Source organism: Lampetra planeri, chromosome 14, assembly GCF_965212315.1.
Source record: "Lampetra planeri chromosome 14, kcLamPlan1.2.h2, whole genome shotgun sequence".
Taxonomy (NCBI): Eukaryota; Metazoa; Chordata; class Hyperoartia; order Petromyzontiformes; family Petromyzontidae; genus Lampetra; species Lampetra planeri.
In genome coordinates, this window is record NC_136120.1 from 3052186 (window position 1) to 3079275 (window position 27090).

Below are 27090 nucleotides of genomic sequence, written 5' to 3' on the forward strand. Positions count from 1 at the left end.
GCCAGCTCCTGTGAATACAATACAGGTCGTTTGCCCGCTCGACTAAATTTTTCTCCGTATATCTTTCGATTTATTTTTCACGCTTTAATTTTTCATGAACTAAACATCGCAATAATAAACGTGATTCCAAACTTCTGATAATTGTTTTTTTACCCTTTTATCTGGCAACAAAATTGACACCTTATTTTTAACAAGGAGTCATGTTTGCATTGACCACAATACCTGCGGTCGGAATGCAGTTTTGTTGCCAGATTAAAGGGTAAAAAAACAATTATCATATTTTGCTACTGGCAAAGGAGGTTCCAATGGTCCCAACGTCTATTTAATCGACATCGGTAGTCTACTGCTACGGCATTCGGGAACGTGTTCACACTCTTGTACGAACACTCCTATACGAACTTTTATGTCAAGCCACAGACTTTTTCATCACCCCTCGTCGTACGGATGGACTTTTCTCGACTTGGCGAGGAACGAGGCGTTGATTCGTCCATTGAAATGCACATTTAAGCTCACGAGGCATGAGTCAAATGCATCGTGATCGATTGTATTATATGCTAATTAGATCAGTGTGACATTTAGGCTGATGTTGACAACAAAACTGGACCAACGACACAACAAAACATTAAAACATGAAACAGAACAAACGAGGTGGTATAAACTAGACTGAAAAAAATGGATTGCTGAATCGAATCATCTCAATTTGTGCATTTTAATCGAATCGCTAGCGGGAATAGAATCATTACATGCCCATCAGATGCGTGGCATTTTGGATTATAACGTGACACCTTGACGTGAGTGCATGGGTAGGCGAAGTATTCCTGCACCACTGTTACCGAGTTATTGACAGCTGCTAAAACGAGGATACTTGAAACCACTGAGCAGAGTGTGGCTTTAAACGTGCAGTGTCACTTATTAAAGCACGGCTCGTCTGTGGCATTCGCAAAAATTACACCAAAACTCACAAAAGCTGGTAAAAGACTACAGCGCTTAAATCGTCATAGGCCGTGGACACATCCAGTGTTTTGGAATAAAGTTCGGACTACTTGCTTTCAGATTCTTTTTTTTAAATACATTCGCACTTGTAATATATTGATACCACATATGAAACCTGTGCAATGTTGGACGTATCACACTGATATCTTGAATTCTGATGTTTGAGAAATAATGTAACTCAAATGAGGGTTTAAAAAAGGGCGTTTCGCGTGTCAGTATTCATCATTTAATTGAGTGCTTTGTTAATGTTTTTTTATCCCAAGAATATGTTGATATCGAGATTGGGATGTTCACAGGAATGTACCAGTATTAAGGTATCGTCTCTAATATCTTTAATGGGTTATTATATGTCAGTACTTTATCGATGTTGTTCTTGTCACCGGGAATCGCTGTCTGTGGGCACGTTCACACCTTAGCACACGCGAGCATGGTTTTAAGATGACTGCGGTCCAGTATGACACAGTAATTATCCACCTTGAAAGAGCAACACATCCACTACAACAACTGTACACACGTTTCCATACTTATATATTAAAATGTATGTTATATATGCGTACGTACGTATATATATGTTAGTTTTTCAACAACGAACACATACACAGCCTGCATTTTTTTGCAGGGCCATCCCCCGTCCCATATCGTGACCTCCCTCCGATGGGGGTCTGACCCCGACCCTCCCCGTCGAAAGCTCTCCCAGAGAGAGGGAGAGAGGGAAGGGAGAGAGAATCTTGCAGCGAGCCACTTAATCCGCAACAAAAACCCCAGATCGCTCAGAAACCTCAAGTCTCATCAAGTGTTGCGCGAGTGAGTCGCAAGCAGGGCTGCTGCACGGGCGCTCTCCGCCACAGCCAGCGAACTGCGGAGGCGATTCCGACTTCACCGAAGCATTGGTCTGTGTTGAGGTTTCTTTCTTGTTGTGACATTTTTTGTTGTTCAATATCATTTATTGGCAGGAGCCGCGAATGACGTGCGCGCACAGGCGGGCAGTGAGTTAGCAGCGACGCGGTACGCTCACAGACAGCGCGTCGTCCGAAAGGTGTGTGTGTGTTGCGTCGTCTGCCGGGTGTGTGTGTGTGTGCGTTGCGTCGTCTGCCGGGTGTCTGTGTGTGTGTGCGTTGCGATTCGCCGGGTGGAAAACGCTCCCCAACGTTTCGGATTGTATGTACCGCGTGTGTGTGTGTGTGTTGAACTTCTTTCGCACCGTACGTAGCCAACCGTGGCTAATCGGAGGTGCTGGAGAAGGGCAACAAAAACGAGGCTTGTGCCCTAAGGGGAGGGGGATGGGGGTGGGGGGGGCAAAGAACCCCCAGACTAAAGCTGCACAAACTTTGAAATGAAGGTGGTGGTAGCTCTTCACACTTCCAAGTTGTAGGGGAGGGGTGGGGTTGCCGTTCTCCACAGAAAGATAAAACACGTGATGTACATGAGCGGCGTCGACGTTGCGACGAGTTGGGGTTTTCTTTTGCTGCTGCTGCTTCTGCGCGCTAAGTTTTTTTTCGAGGGCTCAAGCGTCCCCCCCCCCTCTTCACCTTTCTCCGATCGAGCCTCTGTTCTGCAACAGCACTTGTATCGCGGCTACTTTAAAATGTCGTTTTAAAAAAAAAAACGTTTTGCCCCGTTGACACTTTGCGAGTGTGCGGTTGAAGGGCGAGCGACGTGGGAGCGGCGTTGTCGTTCCTCCACGTGCGTCCGTCTCATCTCCGCCTGCGCAATGTGATTGGAGACACGCTTTCAAAACCAAGTGTCGAATACGAGCTCGTCATCGGAAAGACGACGAGGAAAATATTTCACGTCGCTATCCCACAGTTGAAAATAAATGTTATTGCACCATGTGTTTCTTTTTTTTTGGGAACCCAGCACTACGTCTTATTAAAAAAAAAACTGCTGGTATGTTTGTTGTTGTTGTTTTTTATTTATCTATCTATCCACTAACTTTGTCATAAATGTACATAAATATTACAAAATAAACAACTTGGTATTTCTGCCACTGGTACACACTTGCAAAATATAACTGCTTTAAATATATTTTTTCAATGTGAATATTTTATATGTTCACGAAACTATCTGATCGTAACAGGTATATACAGTTTTTTCAGCTTGGTGACAGCAATCATTTGCTCGGCCTTGTATAAACACGATGCAAATTCAAACAATTTTTGCAAATAGAGAATATTTTGATTTCTTTCATCTTTTATCCTGGTCCACTCAGCAACTAAAACTGACAGTTCTGTCAGCATGGAAAGTGCAAAGTATTATGATACAGATGCGATCCGATTATCAGAATGTGAGCACACAGCTTGTTGTTAGAACTGACTCTTAACATAAATAAATTCCTGCATGCCATAGCTTGCAGAATCGATCAGTGTTAACAATCGTGTAACCATTTCACGAAGCCTCCTGGGACAATTGTTTTAAATATATTTACAGTAAATAACGTTAGGTTAAAATGTTAATATCTACAATATTCCAGTTGTATTTTGTTGCAAGCGCAAGATGGAAACCTTCTTCATTTAAAACAAGCATGTGTCCAATGAACACGTCTGATTCCTACCATCATCTACAATGAAATTAAACGTCAAATTCAAATACATTCCCTCGTGGATAAACACAACCTAAATGGAGTGCACCCGCCTTTGTATCTCTTGCCTTGCACAAGTTCTCTTGATGTTTGTGTGTGAAATTTGCTTAAGTTTCTTTTGCATAAAATCACAAGCACAAGGGGGGGGGGGCTCTGGCGGTCTCGCGCTCTCTCCAGTAGCACTCCACCGGCAGAGCCGCGCTGTAAACCTCAAAAGCAGCGCCCACCGTCTGCACCCTCGTAAGGACCCATCTTTCGCGAGCGACGCTGATACCCTCTTTGCACACAAAACCTTCTTGCAGCCGCCTTCACTCGAAGCTTCCCTTCCTCAAGGTCAGGCGAGATCACGCCGCACTTCAACCACCACCACCACCACGGCTATGATGGGTGTGGGACGTGAAAATGTAGGGGAGTGGGGGGGGGCGCGCGTTGGGGGAAAATAGCAAATAGCCACGGCGGGGGTGGTCGTGGTGATCTCGGCGGTTTAGGGAGGAGGAGGCAGCCTTCGTCCGAGCCCCGTGGTGAGCCTCAGCTAGGACGTGGCGTCGTCCCTCATCCCCGGCGGCGGCGAGGACAACGGCGACAGCTCCACGTCTAGTCATGCGGGCGGGTGTGACGACGTGCGCTCCATGCCGGTGACGGCGGTGGTCTGCTCGGCGAAGAGCGTCGGCGACAGGAGCCCCGCCTGGGTGACCGCTCCGCAGAATCCGACGCCGCCGCCGCTGCTGCCACCGCTGCCCCCCCCGGCGTGGTTGTTGTTGTGGCCGCCGGCGCGCGCCGCGCGGTGGTACGAGGACGACGTGGCGCGGTCGCGGCGCCCGCCGCTGCCACCGCCGCTGCCCCCGCCGCCGCCGCCGGCTGGGAAGCAGAACTCCTTGAAGCAGCGCTTGAAGTTCTCGTCCAGGAAGGCGTAGAGCACAGGGTTGAGGCAGCTGTTGGTGTAGCCGAGCGCCACGCACGAGTACCACGCCGCCGCCACGAACGGTGTCTCCTGGATGGTCATGAGCGCCTTGGCGATGACGAACAGGTGGATGGGCGTCCAGCACACGATGAAGACCGCCACCACCACCTGCGGCCACGGTGCGGGAAAGTGCAGGGCACTTGCTACCTTTGTTTTGGGATAAAAATACAGATTCCCCCCCAAGGGTTGCACTGCTCTACGATAGAGCTGAACGGATGCTTTGTCCGGCGGTGTGACGCTAATACCATAATTGGGATGACTTTGGGATTCAAATGTCCACGCTGGCATTATCAGTGTGTGTACTCAGTGGTGTAGATGATGGAGTGTGCAGGCAGTGCAACTGCACTGGGGCTCATGGGCTGAAGGGGCCAAGGCTCTGGGTAATGAAGGGGGAGACATTGGACAGGGCGTGGGCTCCATTTCATTCCTCGCACCGGGGCCCATGCCAACCACGCAGTGCCACTGTGTCGACTCCGCGTGCATTGCAAATGTTTTTACTCTCTAAGCCAAAATAAAGTTGTTCCCAACAAGGCAATAATATTGCAAACTTCACTCCACGCCAACTACTCCGATCGCATTTAATGCATTTTGGGGGTTTAGCCACTGTGGGTGCACGTGTGTGTGTGTACATGTGTGTGAGTGTGGGTCATGACGTGTGTGTTGTTGTGGGCATCAGTAGTGCAGAGGCTTACACGCTGCGACTCGGGTTCGATTCCCACTCACGTCCAACACCAGTGATGATTACGGTGGGCCTCATCGAGGTCAACTCAGCCTCAAATGAGCACCGTGCAATGTGTAAGCATCACCACTCGGGAGATAAAGACGGCCGGACGTGGTGCTGGCCACCCACCTCCTGGCGTGCCGTGCCGGCCTTTACGCGCGCTCGCTAACTGTACTTGCCCAAATGGTCTGATGAGACTACACGGGGGGGGGGGCACCTTTGTCATTGTGAACGTTTGACCGAGTTCTCACCAGAACCATGCGCGTGATGCGCCGGAGGTTGCGGTCCTTCTCCTTGGAGCCCGAGAAGAGGCGCACGGTACGCAAGCGCAGAATCATGAGGCCGTAGCAGATGGTGATGATCACGACGGGCATGATGAAGGCGAAGATGAACACGCAGATCTTCAGCAGGGTTTCCCAGAACCAGGACGGCGGCGGGAAGACCACCAGGCACTCCATGTAGCCTGCACGAGAAAGGAACCCGTCCACACCCCCAGGTGTAAACATTTGTCCCGCACGCTATGCCAGTCGTTTGTGTTAAGTGCCAACTGACGCAATTACGTGGATTGCGCCCGACCTCGTCAGATCTCGTCTGCTAAGCTTCGGGTCGAGCCTACATAGTGCTTGGATGGACAACCGCCGTGAAAACAATAGGCTGCTCTGGCAGAGAACAGTGCAGAAAAATCCATTGTTGTACGGTCCTCTATACTCACATCTATGCTGTTCACATTCAACGACCCGCACTGACCAGCGTGGTGAAGATTGATAAAAGGACTCCTGTGACACGAATGGCTTCGGTAGGCCCTCATCGAGCAGTGCATTGACATCAGAGCTGTACATGTGCATTGTACAGCTTCTGGAGGAGCATCCAAACATTGGAAATCTACTGCCCTCAGAGCAAAAGGTACAAACAGCTAAATGCAAAGATAACCTGATTCCAAGTTCAACCTCCTTTCCAAGAAGAAGCCAGATCCACACTTTAAAAAGTTAGACGGTGACAAGATTGTTATCAACCAGTTTAAGTCATAACTGGCTGTGATGTTTCCATCCTACCTGCCGATGTTAGCAGTTATTTCCGACTCTCTGAGTTGCATACATGCTAAATGTCTCACTAAGACAGCCACCGTTTCTCCTTGTCCTCGAGTTGGCGCTGTCCCTCGTTTTTTAACGAGCTGGATGTCTCACAAGCACAGCCACCGTTGCGGTGGTTCGCTTACAGTGACATGCTAATCTCTCACAATACAATGGCCACCTCCACAGCTGCGTCGTCGTGGAGGTATATCCGCTCTCCGATCTTACATTTACACGCAAATCCCATCTCTAGCCCCGCCCACTTACCCTTGGGCTAAAACCATCTCAAACCTATTTAACATCCTGCCTCAGCAGCTCTCCCGCTATATTTTTTTTCACCTGATGACTATTGCTTGTGTTGCGATCGAAACGTCGTGATATTTGTATCATTTTTTTAACTACGTGGCTTTACCGAAAGACCCAAATAATATAAAAAGTTACTTCTAACTTAAAATAAGATAAAGGAGAAATATCCGAGCTTTTAAAAAACGAACATTAATTATCTGTACCAGTTGAATTACTCTGTTCATTAAGAGCCACTGCTGCTTCGTGGTGTTTCGATTTTGCGTTGTTGTTGTTGTTGTTTTTTTTATTACTACAGTTGTGCCCTGAATGTAAACACCTGTAATCGCATTAAATGTGTCACGTGCAGCTCATTCTGACGTTTCGCTTTTGACGTGCACCGCCGTTTTGCTCCACGTGCGGGGAAGCTTCTTCGGGCACTTGAACGGAGGCGGCTCACGCGAACCCTTCGTCGAGGGTGAACGTTGAGCTGTGCCGTTCGGTTCCTGAAGAAGCTCCCAACGCATGGAGCGAAACGTCGGCCGTCGCGCCCAAAAAATAAAAACACGCGACACAACCCGCGAGCGCACGAGAGTTGCACAGCACAACCGAGGACACCTTACGTTGCAGTCATATTTGTGAGTCGTATTGATGCTTTCAATAATACACAAAGAGTTAGTATCGTTGAGCTTAACTACTACGGAACAGCGCAAGGCTCCTCTGTATATAATCTGAATGCAGCTTAATTGAATGCCAATCGCCCTATTGTTTGCATGTCCCTTGAAATTAATACGCAGCCTGCTCGGTGCACGGTGCTACAAATGTTGCTTGAATGGACGCCTTCTGTAATGTAGCGAGGCGACTGATCAGACCATGGATGGAATGCCTGTTAAAAGCGTGATTAGGCTCGTGCCTGTTTGTTTCCCTCGCTTAATACCGGGCCAGTGTTTTGTACTTCTGGTGTTGAGCCACAAAAAGCCATTCGGGCTTTTACCACCCTGCCTTTGTAAAGTGAATTTCACCGATATCACGTGAGGCGATTGAGCAATCAAGAACTCGGGATGCCCAGCACTCCAATGCTTGGTATCCGATCCCTTGCCTCTAACTCATCGTGTCTGATGTCTGGTTCATGATCTTTCATCCCCGGTCCCTAGCCCTTGGTCTCCAGCCCCGGGGTCACAGTACTTCAGTCCTTGGTCCAACTGAACACTTGGTCCCTGATCTCCTGTCCCTTGTGTCTGGTCACCGGCTTCTAGTTCATGATCCCTAGCCTCCGTTCCATGGTCACCATCGTTTAGTCCTTGGCCTCTAGTAAACCTGCTAATTTCTCTCCGATCCCTGGAACCCAGCCTCGTGTCACTTACCTTGGTCTCCGGCATATACAGTAAAGATGTCCCACTGATCTAGTTGCCATCCCCTGGTACGCAGGTTCGTGGTCGCCACCTCTTAGTCTTCTGATCCCCAGTCCCAGACCCACAAGCCTCTAATCCCTGTCTGCCCCCCCCCCACCCCCACGTCCCCATCCCCCAAAACAGGCCTCACCAAATTGGTCAGGCTTGATGGTGCCCATAATCATGATGGGAACGCCGATGATGGAGGAGAGCAGCCAGATGGCGACGTTGATCAACTTGGCCTTGGTGGGCGTGCGGAAGTCGAGGGCCTTGACCGGGTGGCACACAGCGATGTAGCGGTCGACGCTCATCATGGTGAGCGTGAAGATGCTGGTGAACATGTTGTAGTAGTCGATGGACATCACCACCTTGCAGAGGACGGGCCCGAATGGCCACCTGCCGAGCATGTAGTCGGCGCTCTGGAACGGCAGCGTGCTCGTCGCCAGAGCGTCGGCCAGTGCCAGGTTAAAAATGTAGATGTTTGTGGCCGTCTTCATCTTCGTGTAGCTGCGAACAGTTGGGGGGGGGGTGCCGGGGGTCACACACGGCACGCGCACAAAAAAAATTACGACAAAGAACGTTTAGCTTACATCGTGTACGTATGACACGTGCAGTACCATGTACGGTAACAATAATGCGTTTTGTTAAACACCGCCCTCTGCTGCCCACGCGTAGCCCCACAGCCTACAACACCTGTGTGGTGTCTGGTGGTCGCCCATCCAAGCACTATCCAGGCTCAACCCGGCTTAGCTCTTGAGATCTAATTGGGTTTGGGCGCATTCCAGGTGATTTGAGCAGTGTTGAACCTGGTGAGTGCTCGGATGGGTTACCATCAGGGCTTGCCGGGTGTTGTAGGAATGGGACTGCGAGGTGTCCAGCCGATGGCGGTGTTGAATGTTTGTCCCCTTGTGTGGGTGGTGGGCTTTCTCTGGCTGCTCTTGTTTTCACTCACATATAGCCATACGCTCATTGATGACATCTCATTGCTGTGTTCTCCTGGAAAAGGTCATGTCCTATCTTTAACAAAAAGAACTTGTATTTTGAAAAGTGGGATTCTTTTTTCGCAGTTTTTTTGGGTGCATTTCTCATTCGTGTACTTTATGTTTCTTGAGTAAAATCTGAAGGACTTTTATTGTTCGAGTAAAAAAGAGATTGCAAAGTAAAATTTCTGAATACAGTACGTAGGCTTTTTTTGTTACCCGTGCACAATACAAGATGCCAATGTTCTATTTATTTTCCTGACTCGACTCAGCCCACCACCACGTGAAACAGAACATCTGTGTTGTTTTAATCTGAGAAGTCATCAAATTCACGGTGGTCCTCTACTGGCCATGAGAGGGTGGCATTTTCGTCACGTTGCCCGGGAACGCTGCAAATGCCAAACAATCAGTCTGCAACGGTATCACTGAACTTGTGGATCGTAGCGAATCACAAAGGAGTAGGCAGACACACTTCGGCATGGGATCTGAACTCATTTGTTTGTATGCCGAGGCACAGCTGAACGAACTACTTACCCAGATGTTAAAACAACCTTCCTCAGGTCCCCCTTTGTCAGGCTCGTGACAACAATCAAGTTACGTATCATGAAAGATGTATGCGAGAAGATATGTCACGCGGCTTGAGAGCATGTCCGATTGTATTATCTTCACTTTTAATGACACCGCCGATTAGAGAAGAGCAAACGGCGTATGTCTCACTTGAGTCGAGGGGCAAGTGTTACTTTTGTGAATAAAATAAGGGACGAAATTATTCAAGAAATTATTTTATTTTTAAACAACAATCATCAAGCGTTATGATGACTGCGGCCACTAACGCACCAGAGCCCAAAGCGTGACTGGCCATGACGAGACGAATGAGCGATTCTGCTAATGTAGTCACAGTGTTAAAGACTGCAGTCCACTCACAATTGCCTACACAGTCCAGTACTGTACGTGTACAAACGATTTGATGAGTCCACCGATTGGGCGACCAGGTAATATTGTGTTAAATTTCACGAGAGCTGACTGAGATATATCCAGGTTTGGTCGACAGGGTGGTCCAGATGTCTTGCGACCCCCCACCCCTCCATTTAATTTCGAGGCAAACCCGAATTACAGAGCGTCCTCCCGGCTTTCGCTTTGTTGAGGGCCCGTCAAAAAAGGCGAGAGTGGGGAGTTGAATACAACTTGAATACGGTACAGGAGTTGAATACAACTCGAGTAGGGTACAGGAGTTGAATACAACTTGAATACGGTACAGGAGTTGAATACAACTCGAGTAGGGTACAGGAGTTGAAGACAACTTTAATACGGTACAGGAGTTGAATACAACTTGAATAGGGTACAGGAGTTGAATACAACTCGAGTAGGGTACAGGAGTTGAATACAACTTGAATACGGTACAGGAGTTGAATACAACTCGAGTAGGGTACAGGAGTTGAATACAACTTGAATACGGTACAGGAGTTGAATACAACTTGAATACGGTACAGGAGTTGAATATAACTCGAGTAGGGTACAGGAGTTGAATACAACTTGAATACGGTACAGATGACCTTTGCTTCAGAGCGGCATTGTACCGCTCTGGTCACCAGGTGGCGTCACGCTGCCTGAGTTCTTCTCGGTGTCGCCATGTCAAAATACATCATCGTCATCATTCACAATGTTTTGTCAGTCCACTGCTGGATGAAGGTCCTCGTCATACCGTGCTTTGATACAGAATCAGAAAGTGTACTTACACCGGAGGGATCTGATGCGCTACAAATATTTTTTTCACAGGTTTCCAGATACCTGAGCCACCAAAATGAGATGCACCATGGATTACTTTGGACAAATCCCTTTCAGGCTCATCGGAATAGCTTGTGCACAAATGTGTATTGTTCTTCAATGCCAGGTCCAGCAGGAATATTGTATGAATAACAAATAATTAAAAATGTGGTTATCAGCCCTTTGTCAATCCATTGTTGAACGACTTCCCCAGGCCACGGTGGGGGATTGTTAGATCGTACTTCACCACGTTGGTCAATGCAGGTTGAGCAAATGGGGTGCGGTTCATATACAACTCGCCCTTGATGTTAGCCGTGGCAGGAAATGACACTGAGGTCTCCCACGTGCAAAACGCAGTGCACTCACCGCTATGCCGCCTCCATTGCCACCATTCCACTCCTCAACACACCAACGTGGTGAACGATGAGCTCGGTATAATCGCCATGCGTATGCCAGTTGTGCAAAACGATTCTTCGGCAAAACACGTGGCTTCTTCTAAATCACCATTGCATCTTGGGGGTCGATGGCTCCGGATTGTATTTCTCCACGCACTTCTCACGTCTCATTCCACCACATTTTTCCATCTCGCCCTTCCGATTCTGTCCTGCACCAGCAACTCCAAAGCTGTTTTAATTCCATTTGAAACTCAGTGGGGTAGCTTTGTCGTTTTTTTTATTCATATTTTATATGTTGGAGGCTTGTTATTGCTACATTGCACAGGCGCATGTGTAGGGGTAGCTGCACGAGTGTGGTGGCTGGGTGGCTTCGAGTTGAGAGCACTGAACTGGCACCACTGACATCCTCAGTTTCCAATCGGATTTTCAGCTTCCCGTGATTAAACCGACTTCTCAAGCGAAGCGAGCTGGTGGTCGCAGTTTGGTCACTTATGAAAGCACCACACCTCCCCACGTGAGTATTGTACATCTGTAGTTTTAAAGTTACGTGGACTAAAATCACAAGCTTTTAGAATAAATTGGTCCGGCTACCCTACAAATAACGTTTCTCCATAGCACATGGCGTTCCAGAAAGGGCCCCTGCCTAGTTTACGTATTTTTATCATGACCACTCAAGCATAATTTGAATAAAACATGGTAAATAAAACTCCTAAAAAAACATAAGTGGTGTAGATGAAGTGTGGCGCATTCCTCTATTATCGCGGTCAATTCTGCTCGTACTTAAATTCTTGAAATTAGCACCTCTGAAACGCACGCCTGACATCAAACGACATTAACACAAAGCCGTTAGTGAAACGCATTAATAAACATAATGGTGCCACCGGTTGAAAGCATAGCGCATTGTATCACCCCAGCGATACTCGGCAGGTATTTTATTGAAGCGCAGAGACTAGGGGGCCGTCTCCCAGCAGCGACGCCGGCGAGAGCAGAGGCAGTGTTTGTATTGCAGAGGCTCGCGGTTCAAGACCCACGGCCACCCTGGTTAATAGAGCAGCATCGGTCTGAAATACAAAATATGCTTCATGGTGGATGATGAGGGTCCCGTGATCTTATGACAAACAAAAAGAGTAGGCCGTGTATGCTGGGGTCACGGTCCAAATGGGAAAAATATACCTGAAATATTCTTAATTAGGGGAAAATGCGAAGCAACTTTTCCCCCTGACTGGCATACTATACTCCCTGTGAAACATAGCACCTTCACGATAACCTTTATGTTACAATTGGGGGTGGGGTGGGGGGGATTGGAAGTAGCCACGAGGACTTGGGTCCCTTTGGTCTTTCACCTCACGGGGTAAGCGATACTTTAGCTGGGGTATCAGACTGTGTATTTATCCTGGAGAAATCTGATGAGCTATGAAGCTCTTTTTCCACAGACGTTAAGTAGGGGCGGGTCAAAATATACAGAAGGTATGCATGTATATTGAATCTTATTTCGCACCGTAGCGTAGCCAATCATGCTAATAATTATCGGAGGTGCGGGGAAGAAGTGGGAACTGGTTGTGAAATCTGTGGTGAGAGGTTTTGGGTGTAGGGATGGTGAACATACAGGTGAAATCAGCCCATGAGTGAGAAAGGCGGCTAACGCACCCATTGGCTGTGGTGCAAACTTTCCCAATCAGTGCATGCCCATTTATGTGCAGAATGAGGTGATTAAGACACCACATTGGCCGTACTTATACACTTTTCCAATTAGGATCTTTACCATTATGTGGTGAGCGAGAGCACATCGAATGCCTCATTGAGTGAATCCACTAGGCCTTGGGCTATTTATAGAACCAAACCAAGAGGGTGGCCCACATGAGTGGAACAGAGGCACAAAGCCCCATAGCGGTGTTTGTCGCGAATTTTCAGAGGTACGGGTGGGGGGGCACTTTCGCCGACAAGATATCAGCGTTAGGGCCGCCACACATTTGAAACCAGCATGATGTGGGGTGAGTTTCACATTTGTGTATTGTCGGGGGCCGCACATCAGGGGCCGCTCTAAAGGCCACCAGGGGCCATCAATGGAGACGGCAAGACAGTGCAGTGACCAGCAAAATCAAGGAGCTGGTGAAGGGTTTGGGGGAGGGGGGGCTATCACCCAGGCAAGAGTTTCAAGTGTAACTTATTTAGTTCATGTTCGAGAGCGAGAGGCCTTACGCTTTGCTCAAGCAGAATTCGCAGTGGTGACCGGAAAAAGTATTCTGGCGGTCGAGTGCGCCACCCATTTTTCAGGGGGCAAGATCTGTGATTTCGAAAGGAGATTCTCATACTCTCGGCATCTGGAGGTTGAACCACATCAGTACCGAGTATCCGTGGTGTTCAGTGGCTTTGCGTTGTGCGTTTCGGTTAGTTGGTTTTTAGTTGCGTTATCTTCTAGATATATAAGAGCAAAAAAATGTATGTTTGTGGGTTTGTGTGTAGCTTTGTGTGTGTTCGCGCGCTTGCAAACGATTTCGCTCTCCAACGGTGGGGTTTTACGTAAAATAAAAATAGCCAGGTACCACGCCGTAAGCCCCGCCGTGAGCAAGCGCTATTCCTTTTTCACATCCGTCAACTTTAAATTAGTTTAATTAGCGATCTAGTGCGATTTTTTAGCGCTTTCCAATTATTTATTTATAACGCGTGCACGGCCATACCAGCTCACGTGCCTTTGGTGGGGGGGCCGGCGCACGCCAAGTCGCACGCCTTCGGTGGCAGTGAGGGGGACATTTTCTTTCGTGTTAAAATTGCTAGAAAAATACACAAAACGCTGACGTTAATTCTTCACTGTGTGATGTCCCCCCCACCCCGATGCGTGCAGTTGTTACTACTATACAGTCGCTAGATGCTACCACTATAGGCCGTAGATATTACTGCAGAGCGGCCGGGGAGATCGTAGCAGCCCAGCCCCAGCCTGCCAAGGTGCCACCTCGGCCGGCTGGACAATCTAGGCGAGGCCGGAGGCTCTGCACGGGACTAGGCCTCACCACACCACTCTGTCAGGTGAGTACGTTGTGCTATAGAGTCGATAAATACTGCTAAAGAGTCAGCATGTACTACTATAGTGATAGCAGGTACCACCACAGTCGGTATGCACTGCTGTAATCATAGCAGGATACCATCACAGTCAGTATGCACTGCTGTTAGATTTTTAAAAGTAGTTTTGAAATAAATGTTGCGGTTGCGACGTGAGGACTGGTCTCCCATTCATGGGCTTGGGGGTTTGTCTGAGTGGGGGTGGGGGAGGCCGGTGGGGGGGGGGCTGCTGGGGGGGCCGGTGGGGGGGGGGGGCTGGTGGGGGGGGGCGATGGGGGGGGCTGGTGGGGGGGGGCTGGTGGGGGGGGGTTGTGGGGGGGGTTGTGGGGAGCTGGTGGGGGGGCTGGTGGGGGGGCTGGTGGGTGCACGGTGCCATCAGCTGAGGGAAGAGTTGGAGGGCTCTGAGTGGACGAGCAAACTACGATTGGACATAACGTTAACCTTGATGCTCAACAAATGAATGAGTTATTGAGTCGAATCGAATCGCGACGACAATTTGGCAAAAACAGTGGGAGAGCGGGGGCAGGGTGAATTGTACAGCATTACTGAATCCAGTAATGCGCACTACAAGTTTTTAAATTCACTGCTAGATCAACGCCTCTCCTGCACCACATTCGTGAGTATTATTTGACCATACTTTACCACCCTAGTCAATTGCTGTTGCTGAAGAAAATGCCCTGGACAATTTCATGTATCGCTCCCAACTGGTCCAAGCTATTGCTGGAAATCAAGTGGTTGGCTCTGATAATAGCACAATGTGCTAACCACTGCACCACTGCTCTCTCCCTCCACCACACACCTTTAATACATAAACTGTCATTGTAGTAGATGAAGTACGGGTATTACATGTGTTTGGGACCCAGACGTGGCTGCATTAACAAGCTTGGCACTCATTGCAGCAATACGGACAGCGGCATGGATTTGATGCAAGCTCGCCCAGAGCGAGCCGCTAGTCCCCTTAAGTTCCATCCTTGCCTTTAGGTGTTTAAATCCGTCAAAGCCGCCAGTCAGTCTTTGCTCAGGTGGGAGGTCACTTATTCTCCTCTGCTGTCCAGTAGCGTAACGACACATCCCCCCCAATATTAAAATATGTTCAAAATGCCCCCCCCCCCCCAATATATTGCTATAAAATAGATTGCTGTGTATATGATTGTGGTTATGGTTGTACTTTATTAATCCCTAATCTCTGCCATTACATACAATGAAACAAGAAAAGGTAAAAAAGAGAAAAAAGAGCAATGGAATACAATACACTATAAGACATTATTGTAAAACATAAATTAAAAGTCCTTCCCATGTGTTAGTAATTTTTTAAATACTTTAGGCAAGAAATGGCAGAAAATAATTTTCAAATTTAGATTTTTTTTCTGGGGGGGGACCCCCAGACTCCCTGGAAGATTTGGTCCCCCCCAATGTTGACTCCATGGCTACGGCCTTGCTTGCCCTCACCCCCCGGTGGCCAAAGCTGCGACTTGGTGCCCCCTTGACAACCAGCGTGAGATGCTTTCAACAGTATTTGGGGCCCGGACTGACCGACTACCGCACCCCCTGAGCTGATAACGTAGTGACTACGCCACTGTTATTGCCCCTATCGTCTGGAACTACCTTTCACCAGCAATTCGTGCCGCCAAATCGCTTTCTCCAGTTCAAGTCCAGGCTCAACCCATTGTTTTCCTAGAGCTGGCTGATTAACTAAAAAAATATCCGTTCATTGCAGTCACGTTTAGATTATGCATGAATCCACAATATGATGAATTGGCATAGAGTGGCACAAATGCTCACAGACTCGCATAGAGGCCTATTATTGGCATCTACAAAATAAATATGCCCACAGTTTCTGTACGGCATCTTGAGATGTGGTCGTGCTTTAGACGCTACATAAATCCAAATTGCATGATATAGTACGAAATTGCCGCCCTACTCTTGGCAGGGAAATTGGATATTGGCATTCCAAATCAAATAATTTCCAAAGCCTAATTATTGGCCCTAACTCTAATATCCTACATATTTAAAAAGTTCATTATTAATTTCTGCTTCTGTTTTGCCACTGCTCTTATACTTCGAAATGAATAATGTAATAGACGCACACTGTGTACACTTGTGCATTTCTCACATGCTGATATTGTGCTTGGCAGCTGATTGACAGTGGTGCATTTCCCCCATGAATGTTAGTGATGCACATTTAATTGAGACCTGCAAAGGTCGGTTATGCAACATCTCGTTGGGGTAGGGGCTGCAGTGGTTTATATAACAACAAAACATCTAATGATTAATTTGATATGGTGTAGTGCATGCAAATTGCATCTCACAATCGCTGAGTCGGAACCACAGGCAGAGCTGGAAGGCTGCCAGGCAGTGAACAGATGCCACTAATTGCCCTGCAGTTGTCTAAATATTAAGATGTTTTTAGCCAATAAAGTGGGAGGAAACCCGGAGCACACGGAGAAACCCCTGCGTGCGTGCCAGGAGGCGACCCTCTATCCCATACGGAGGGGACCACGTAATATAAGGCCACAACTTTACTGGACGGAACTTTGCTTGCAATCCAGGAAACCGCACCTCAATGTCCAAGGGAAAGGAGTTCTGAAACATTTCGTCCTCTCCGCCCGACCCACCAACGCTCGCCACCTGCACAGTGCGGGATTACAAGCCACGTGTACAGCCACCATTGCCCGGCTATACCCTGCCCCAGTGGTAGATCCATTGGGAGGGTCATAACCCTGCCCTCCCCCCTCACTACAAGAAGTTTCTAGATCCACCTCTGCCCCTAAATTATGAACCCAGCAACACGAGTTTGATTCCCAGCCATGGCAAACATCGGTAGCAAGTCACATGAAGCCGTCCTGCCCTATTAGTTTACCAAATCCCCCAATATGGTGAAGTATGGTCAATCTTGCCCATGTGTGACCTTCTGCCAGCTGCGGCTTGGCAAAGGGCTGTCCATTACACTTAAAATTATTATGGAATGTTTATTGTAGTTTTGGGCATGGACTAAGTGACACGAGTAGCATATTCATACCTGTCAAATGCAGTGCAATTTAGATGTGTATAGCATCCGCATGTGAACACATCTTAAGATTACAGATACAATGGGTTTTTTTAATAGTGGCATTCACAGGCACAGACAAAAAGGTCTTAGGCCCGAAATTGGGCAGAGAGTGGAAAGCACAGATGGCTGGGGGAAGGGAGTTTGTACGATGGGCAGCAGAGGAAAATGAGCAGCTGCCCACGAAATGAAGGTTGACTTCGCTTCGACAGAATCCTTGGTTCAGTGTAATAGCTAGTCGGCTTTCGCGACCAATGTTATCCACAATAGAGGTTTTTGGGTTTAGAGCGTGCAAATATAAATGTGTCGTTAAACCCGCCACCACACGACATACAGCCAACTGGTAAGGTTTGTCAAGTAAACAAAAAGTGCCAATTATTTACGAGTACAGCACACCGGTGTGTTGGAGAGTGCACAATGTCGTACTCCGATTGTAAATGTTGATTTTCTCTCCAACACGTCGGTGTGCTGTACCAGTAAAGAATTGGCACGTTTTGTTCACGTGACAAACCTCACGGATGTTGGAGAACAGTGAGTGAGATCAGAGCCAGCAACGAGTCCGTGGATAATTCTGTCAACATTCGGCATGCATCGTATGAAGATGCATTCCTCCATTCTACAGCCGAACTACCCCGGGGAATTGCACCATTCCATAGCAATCAACGTGCTGTTTGTCACACGATATGTGCAGTACACCGACCACTTATATCATGAAGTAAACTACACGGTGCTCTACATATCTTGTGACCCCCATTTAATAATTATCTAAAACTCGATATATTTTTTTTTGAAGTGAGGTTTTTTTTTAAACCGAAATGAATAGGCAAATGAAAAAACACGTTTGGGGTCAATTCATTGGGGGTTTCAATACATCTGGACTTCCCTGTGCAATATTTATATTTTCCTTTAATAGCCCTTGATTGTATTGTTAATGATGATGAAGAAGATGTAGTGATCACCCTAAATACAAAGCCACCAATCATGTTAAATCGCAGAACCAGCCCATTTAGTCCTTCAAAGAAAAACCTTTGGAAACACCAGGTGTTGTAGGTTTTGTTCTAGATGCATGAAAAATAATGACACCAGACTTAGTTAACTGCCACATTCAGCGCCAATGGAATCATCTAGTACAACGGCGTAATGCGATAACTCTATGTAATGACGGTGATGTATTGTGACTTTCTTAACAAGTTTGGGCTGCAAGGTGCCCAGGAGATGGCAGGACAGTAATGGATTCTTCATGTGACCCGACTCCCTTTGCGTGTTCCTATCCTCGCATGGATGCAGTTTCTCCAGGAACTAATTTTCCTTGGACATGAAGTCAAACTCCCCATCGACGAAACTATCCAAATATCCAAATCCAGGATTCTCCTGAAAACATTCCATACTCGTCTTCTTGGTTCTTTCAGTAAAGTCGGAAAGACAGCGTCTGAATTTCAGACGCTGTCTTTTCGACAGACCTGTTCTTCACCTGAGGACGGCTGCTTGCGTTGTGGCCGAAACGTCGTGAGAATTATTTTATTATGTTTTATTTTTATTATTTTATTATCTCCCTTCTACGTGACTTTACCGAAAAAACCAAGAAGATGAATCCCTGCAGTCACGAAAGCTTTAAATCGAAATTCCATACTCGGCGATGATTTTCCTGGATAAAGGACATTATAATAACATGGTCTGAGAGATGTGGGTTATCAATGTAAATGTTTTTATTTGCACTTCTCGAGATGCAGCACTTGTGAAGCACATTTTAAATAAAAAATGGGGGTGATGATCAAAATATATGCAATTCCACCCTTCTCCCTGCAAATTCCCTATCTGGGCATCCACCAATCCCGAACTCTTGCTCGACCATATTTCTGAACTCTAAATGGGACTCCTAACCTCCACTTGGGCAACAGCTGCTACTGCTGCTGCTCCTGAGACTCATCCATGCCCTTGGCACAATCACAATTATGGTGATTCTACCAAGAATGCGAAACTGATCCTCGTACAATTCCCAACACAAGCTAAACTGATTTGTAAAATTATTTTCTTGCATACAAGTATATTCCGTCAGAAGTCGCCAAACATGATGGAAATTGACATGTTCATTAAAAAGAGAATAGATGGTCATGCAAAACTTAGTTTAAAAAATATAGATATATTTTTATATTCTGTGTTGCATTGGGAAATGTTCACATGCTCGTGAAAGAATAAAATTAAAATAATAATAAACTATTCTGGTCACTGCTCTGAGCCTGGTACAAATGAAGGTGAAAAACATGTACACGCGATACATTAAATGGGGATTTACAGACCACTGATGCAGCTTATGATCACGGCTACTACAACACTTGGCACGTTTGGGAAGCGCACAATAAACCGTGTTCCGTATTCGATATGGTGGAAGGAAGAAAAAATAACATTTGGAAGAAGAGACCAATTTATTTCCTCAGCTGCACAACTTTCAAACGAGGTTCTCTTGAGGTGATAAAATGTCGGTGATACTCGATGCGACAGATGGCGGTGCTTGTGGTCGATTGCATTTTTACAGGGATGAGGATTGATATTTGAGTGCTGTGTTTTTTTTTCAACAGCTTTTTCCCAAAAAAAATGTATCGACTAATACGGGGGGCATGTGTTACACTCGCACAGTGAATTGTCGCTGCTGCGCTCTTGATATTAAACCCGTCATTGTGTTGATTGCTCATTTTCTTAATTCTTAAAGTCTGGAGTTGGAAGAACAACGTCTTTAACTCCGAGACTGGGTGAGTGAATCATGCAAGGGTCTGAGCTTTAATTACTAGTTGACATCGTGGTAATTTACTGCTGTGTGTTGTGTTTTTTTTTTATGCAGAGGAGGTTTCTACAAGCAATTGCCCAGACGTCCCTGAAAAAAAATTACAAAAGGTTTCGGGAGGTTTTTCCAATGTGAGGATCGTATATTAGTGTTATTGGAACGCATGCATTTTTTTACGTCACAGAACAGGTTAATATTGTCGATAGTTGCGTGGTCACTGGCGACCATCTTGTAGCGCTTCAAAGAAATAATGTCTGACATTTATGATGCCTCACGCACGTCACCTTTTAAAATGCTCGGTTGGGGAGGGCGGGGCGGTCGGAATCATAAGTGTTGTGCGTTCTTGTTCATGGAATCATTTGCACATCATTTCAAGGTGCAGCCGTAGGTGCATGAGGCTCATCGGCAAATATGTTTACTCCGGTTGATCGATGTCTCTAGGTGTAGAACGCGGTGTCTCGCGGCTTCACCGAGACACCCCGAAGCACGGTGAGTGATTTTGTGCGACCACAGAATGGGAAGCATCCGGAGAGATGAAGTTGAACTGGAAAAGCACCGGCCACGCTCCGGCGACTGCATATCCACGTATCCATGGCAAAGAGCAGTCTCGTCAGACGAGGATCATTATTGATGAGTGTTTTCACCCAGGTGGTGCTCGTTGTAACCCCGAGGAAAGATTGGCTAAATGTATCCCAGACAGGATTTGGCCTTGAACCTGACAATCTACCTCGTGAAATATGAGTGCATTAATAAAACAAATTACATTTGGTATTTACGTCATCCGTGCAACATAACGGCTTCCTCGAAGGTGCTGTGTTTCACACGGACATAGTCGGTCCGTGGACGGCAATGTTGGTACGTGGTTTTACCCATTAACTAATTGGCAGGGTTTTTTCTGTAAATATAGACTGTGAGGGCATCGTGTAAGATCTGTTTTGTCCACTGTGAAGCAGGTGGCACGTGTCCACGGTGAGTGCACCCGCCAGTATTAACCAGGGAATGCCACGGGTGCCGAACCACACAAACTATGCAAAAGGCGGCACGGCCAAGTCGCATCTCCCCCCGGAAGTGACGTCACAGCGCGGGTTGGTAGTAAAGACAAGGCAGACGAATCTTTATTGCACACTTAATCCGTTTAAAGATTGTAATGTTGATATGGTCCATTCCTCGGTGGCCACTCCTTCAGCATCAGCCATTATCCCATCTAGCAGTGTGTTTTGCCCAAGCAATAAGAATTTTAAGGCAAAAATGTGCCGATTGACACAAACCCTGCCTATTCCATACTCATAACGTCGCGCTCAAAGCCACAGGTTTTGGGTAAATGAAAACAAACCCAGTTTGGGAATATGTCCCGTAAACATCTGTGACGGAGTCGTCGTTGAGTGCCTATCCTTGATGTTTATGCTACGCCCGGACATTGCGACGGAACTGCAGTGTGGTATCCGTGCACGGCTTACAATGATGTTGCTGAAACCTACAGATTGCATAACGGCCTCAGAGGGCAGCACCAAGCCTATTTGGCATCCATTTTCGAAAGTGCCCCTTTGCAGAAAACGTCTCGTACCTGGCATCTGAAACACGGAGTTGTATAATAACATCCATTTGCCCAGGAAGCCCGACTCGTCTTAAAACTGCTTCGGGAGATGCATCGTGCTTTGGGGATGTCAAGGGATATTTTTTGCCAGTGTCAAGCATAAAAAAGAAATAACAATAGGTTTTACCCTTTCTGGAAATAAAACAGGTGTTAAGACGCGCAAACACCAAATAGAAACTCCTCTGGTCTAACACCGTTTTGAGACGAGGCTCAAAAGAAAGCTGTCTCTGGTGTGGATCAACCAGTTTCAAGGACAATCCATATGTTATCAGAGTATGTTTTTTGGTTGCATTCTGACCACAAGTATTGTGGTTAATGCAGACATGATTCCTTCTAAAAGGTTTCAGTTTGGTGTTTTAACATCTTAACACCTGTTTTGTTGCGGAAAAAAGGGGGAAAACCGATGATCAGGGTAAACCCTATTTTTATTTTTCATACTTTAAGACTGGCAAAAAAGGTCCAATGATATAGCTGCTAAACCCCGAACCATTAATGCTCTTGCTTGATACAGCAATTTTGCTGTGACGGTTTCACCTGAAGACGGAAGCTTGTGTTGCTTCCGAAACGTCGTGATTTAATTTATTTGTTTTCTTCTTTAACCTACGTGACTTTACCGATAAAACCAAAGAGTATGAATCCTTGCAGTCACGAAAGCTTCAAATCTAGAACTTGCATTGTCTTTGGACTGTTCGCCTTTGGCATTCTCTCGTCTGGCACTGTTTCTGGTGCAGGCCAATCAGATTCAAAGGCGATGCGTAAATTGCCAATGCTTGTTTGTTTGCATATTCACTCCAAGTACGTGTGGTTAATGTCGACTCGATTCATTGCAAACAGGTATCTATTTGGTGTGTGACCATCATAACGCCGTTTTTACTCTCAGAAAGGGGTCAAACTTATTCCTATTTTTCATGCATTGAGATGTTGGCCAATATACTGCTTTTCAGTATTTTTCTTGTGTGAAGAGACTAAGAGTGGATTGATAAAAACCGATGCAATTGAGGGGCAGGGGGGGGGGATCATTACATCACGTGACTGTGAGGTGGCGACAGCCTAGGGAGATTATCATTCAGCAGTGGATTGATGATGGTTGTGGGAAGAACTGTCAAACTCCACACAGATTGGGTCGCCAGCCTACTTGTTCCGCTGCCTGCAGCTGCTACCTCATTGCTCTTTTCAGGTGGTTGCCACGCATATGTCGAGCGTAAATCTTCGTCTCCACCCTGCCATCTGGACCGCTTCTTTTTACATATTCCCCCAACCCCCCCTCCCCCCCATTATGTCGCGAGACGACGGAAATTTCCATTCAGATCTCTTGCAGCTGGCATCGCATGTGTCAAAGAAGAGCCCTGGGAGATGACGTCACAGAAAGACGACTTCATGGGGTGACATCAACAGGCCTCCGATTCCACACTCGGGGCACACCTTTTTACACGCTTTCATTTAACTCACTCTGTCTGTTGTTGTTGTCGTTGTTGTCGTTGTTGTATCCTCAAATCTTGTAACTCAATTTTAACCCACTTCCCAATGTGGTATCGACTGCAAACTTGGTATACTTATGTCATACTGATGACAACATTATATTCTATCATTACAAATATATTTTTTTACATTATTTTTTATATGTTATGTTTCGCTTAGGTCTAATTGTCCACGGTCAACTGACGTTGGCTGTAATTGGCCACAGTCCCTTACGTTCTGGCAAGCTTCGGTGTCACTTCCTGGAGTCGTGGAGTTCTTCCATTACTAGTATATTTCATAAAAGCGTGTTTTTAAAAAACGTTGTTTTAAATATTACTTTTTTTATAGATGCCCTGCAAAGAGATGTCCTTTGCATGGCAATCCAACCGGAGGTAATTCTTAAAGCAGGAATAAGCCAATTTCAGCAACAACAACAAAAAACCCCAACATTTAAAGTTTAGGATTTTTGTTGAATCATTGATTGATTACCAATTGGAGACTTTCAACTCTCGACACTTAAACATCCAGTTTAATCGTGGAGGGCTGAAACCCAGATTTGAACTCTAGGTTCTCGTCGGGATCTCTGACACCTGAGCCACCTCCAATGCCGGTGTTGTGTTAAGTGTTGTTCTTATTCATATACTTGTTGAGTTTTCCAGGGAAAGCAGAATGCAAAAAATTCTACGAACAATGCACAGTAAATAAAAAAACATTTTTACAGAAGTTACGATGTAATGTAAATTTGAGAAAACCTTTTAAACTCTGCTGTTCTCGGAATTGTTCATGTGTGTAATCTGACCATTTAAATAAAGCAGTGAAATTATCAATGAATCTTACAAAGCACATTACGTCCACACAAAATTGTGCACACACTCCATCCTGCATTCAAAACCATCCTGGGCCACCATTACCAATGGCCCATCAAATGTCAAGATAAAAATGTGATGTGCTGATTCATAATGAGCCTCGGCCAATCTACTGCTGGATGAAGGCCTTCCCAATCCATCTCTAACGATACTAGAACGTTAATAATTAATCTACTCAAAACCTGCACGTGAGGTGCGTACGCATTCATCCGAATGCCTGTTTGAAACCTTCATATATGTTGCGGATAAGCTTATATTCATATCATATTTCATGTATCATTTTCCCAATGAGCCTATGTACAATTCACCTGGAATGCGATCAAGCTAAGCAAAGTTGAGCTTGGATAGTGCTTGGATGGGTGACCAACAAGCCAAACAGGTGTTGGAGGCTCCCGTGGGGCTACACGATGGACAACAAACATCTATTGTTCTTTATATCCATGCTTCCACATCCACACTCTCCCCCACTTCCCTGCCTCACCAACCTGCACTGGCCAGCCTTGGGGACGTTTGTTAAATGACCCCTACTACCAGCTTAGTGCAGAGAAGCCCTCATCCAGCAGTGTATTGAAAATGGGCGAGCACATGTGCGCACCCGTGATTTATTTCCAACAACAGTTTTTTTTTAAACATTAACGTGGTGTAGGAAAATATAATATCAGTAAGGGTCACGTTTATGCATGTAGTATGTGGTGACAGTATAGACCTGTATGTGCCACGCATGATACGTCTTGTCTCTGCAAAGACTGTTGGGAAAATGCTGTTATACTATTTGATTTTTTTTCGGTAAAGTCACGTAGGTTTTTAACAAAATGCTGTTAGCAAAAAAATTTCGTGGAACACTGACTGATGGTCACGCTTGGTACATCATTCAATCTGGAGAAGGCTCGGGCCAGGTTCTGATACCAAATGCCGCTTGTGTGCACAGTCAAGAATGTAATCTTGATGGATAGACTCATTGTTCAGTGGATGAACTAAATTCCACTGCTCCCTATGAAAAAAATCGATCTTTGTTTTTCAGACAGAGTATACCTCGCATAGTAGATAAAAAAAAGTGTTTCAGCCTTCATTGATAAACGTACAGATAAATTAACCTCATGGCGGGTCCCAGGGGTCCCATAAGCCCCCGGCTCTCGCGATAAACATATTATAATGTAAACAAAAACTTTGCTCTTTTTCACCAATGGATTTGAAGGATGGTGGCAAGTGTTGTCTTGTTAAACTGTGCATTTAAAACTGAAAACTACTTACCTAGAGTACCTCTATTTGAATACACTATCGAAAAGATTATTTACACCCCTCTGTCAATCATCGTGTCTCTCCGTGTGGATTTGTGAACACACTTTGTAAACAGTACATAAAATAGTGCGCGTCTTCAATGCGCTGTTCATATTGTAACAAGCGTTTATACCAATGTTACTCTACAGAGTAGTGGGTCGCCGCTCCTCTTATCCGCATTGATACGAGCGGTATGTGGGGACTATGGCTTAACCGCAAAAAAAACCTATCTGCACAGATGCATACGGGCAAGAAAAGTATTATCAAACAGGAGGAATTCACGGTGCGACGCATCTCATCTGTTAAATATCTGCAGGTAATAGGATTGTCATCGATTTATCCTTGCTGCAGACATTGGTAGGTCACAAAAATAATGAAGATAAGAGAGCAGTTTCACTGTATTATGCATACCGTTATGACAAATAAAGGACTTGAGTCGTGTAGGCAGTTTGAGCAGCTTTGGATGATAAGACTTATGATCCTGCCCATACCCGAGCATGGAGTGCGTTCGCTTGTTCAGCTCTTCTGCGCATTCGTCCTCGCTGCTGCGCTTGGACACGACATGACAACAGAATGATCCGCGCCAGGCGGGTCGCGGCGTTTATTTGCGCGGTGGGACGGAGTCGCCAAAAATAAATTAATTACGATTTTGACTTCCGTTTATTCGGGACCCCGTGGTCATGCCATAAGGTTCATATCTCTACGTTCTATATTTAAGCCCACCCTGAGAGTTGACGAATAATGGTGGTGGAATGCTTAAAGTTAATATTGTGGGACCCATTTGAAGTGTGTCATTTTGGATGCTTTTAGGAGACGGATGCAAGGGCAGGTAAAGGTAGAAGATTATTTTAACGGCTGATAGATCAGCTGACTATGCTGTCAGATTGCAGAAAGAGCCCTGACACAATGTCTTTTGAAATTAGGCTGGTTACATAATGCCGCCACGTTCATTTTTTTTGCAGCAGCAGCGTTCCAAACAACTTGGCACAATGCGCAGCACATCCCAAGCACAATTCACACTTCGGGTAAAATAAATTCTGCTGCAGCCTCGGCAAAATATCAACAACTCAGCAAGCAATTCGCATATTTCAGTCAGAGATATGGTTTGAACTCCCCGCAACCAAGCAGCAGTTTGCACAAAAAACAAATGCAATATTAATGAAACGAGGGTTGGCTGGGAGCCGCTGGGGAACGAGCGCGCGCGAGTGTGGCGTGCGGTGCAGCTCCTTACCGCAATATGACGTACATGACCAGGATGTTTCCGATGAGGCCCACGACGCACACGACGGCGTAGAGCGCCGTGATAATGCTCACCACGATGGGCGACGTGGAGTAGCCCTCCGTACCGTTGCACGTGATGTTCGTTCCGTTGAAAGCACCCCAGGGCATATCGCTCCCGTTGGGCCACAGCTCCATCGGGCTGGGGCAAGGGATGTCCCAGTTTTGCCAACTACCCTCCATGCCACTGTCATCGGGCGACTCCGGCGCGGAATTCTGTGAGGTCGCCACGCCCATCGCGGTCGGTTTTATTGCAAGAGGAGCTTGCGCCCGCTGTGTCTGGTCCTCGTCTTTATCTGCAAAGCGGGTAAATAAATAAATATAGAGAGACGGGGGCCGTGGATGTTTGCGCCGTGTAACCCTTTACCCGCTCCAGCTCCATGCTGGGGTCGGAGAGACACCGCGCGATTCTGTCTTCAGGGACATATGTTGCCCGAAATCTACGACGATCGCGGATGAAACATGCAATGCAGTCTGACAAATTGGTTAAAAGATAAGTGTTAATTGAATGCGTTAATTACAAAGCAACTGCACGTGCTCATGAGCAGATATTGCGCCATGTATATTGTTTTTTTATCGAACCGAAAGCAGAAACGCCC

The 27090-nt window shown here is 46.4% G+C and overlaps 1 protein-coding gene across 1 annotated transcript; it reads right to left on the reverse strand.

Moving 5' to 3' along the window:
* Positions 1-4030: 4030 nt before the first annotated feature.
* On the reverse strand, positions 4031-26776 carry LOC144722450 (delta-type opioid receptor-like). The gene is made up of 4 exons (XM_078600718.1): positions 26445-26776; positions 8148-8503; positions 5505-5716; positions 4031-4640 (listed from the first exon to the last, which is right to left on the reverse strand). The coding sequence occupies exons 1-4, from the start codon at positions 26726-26728 to the stop codon at positions 4170-4172; spliced, it is 1323 nt and encodes a 440-aa protein (XP_078456844.1). The 5' UTR covers positions 26729-26776; the 3' UTR covers positions 4031-4169.
* Between the last annotated feature and the right edge of the window lie 314 nt (positions 26777-27090).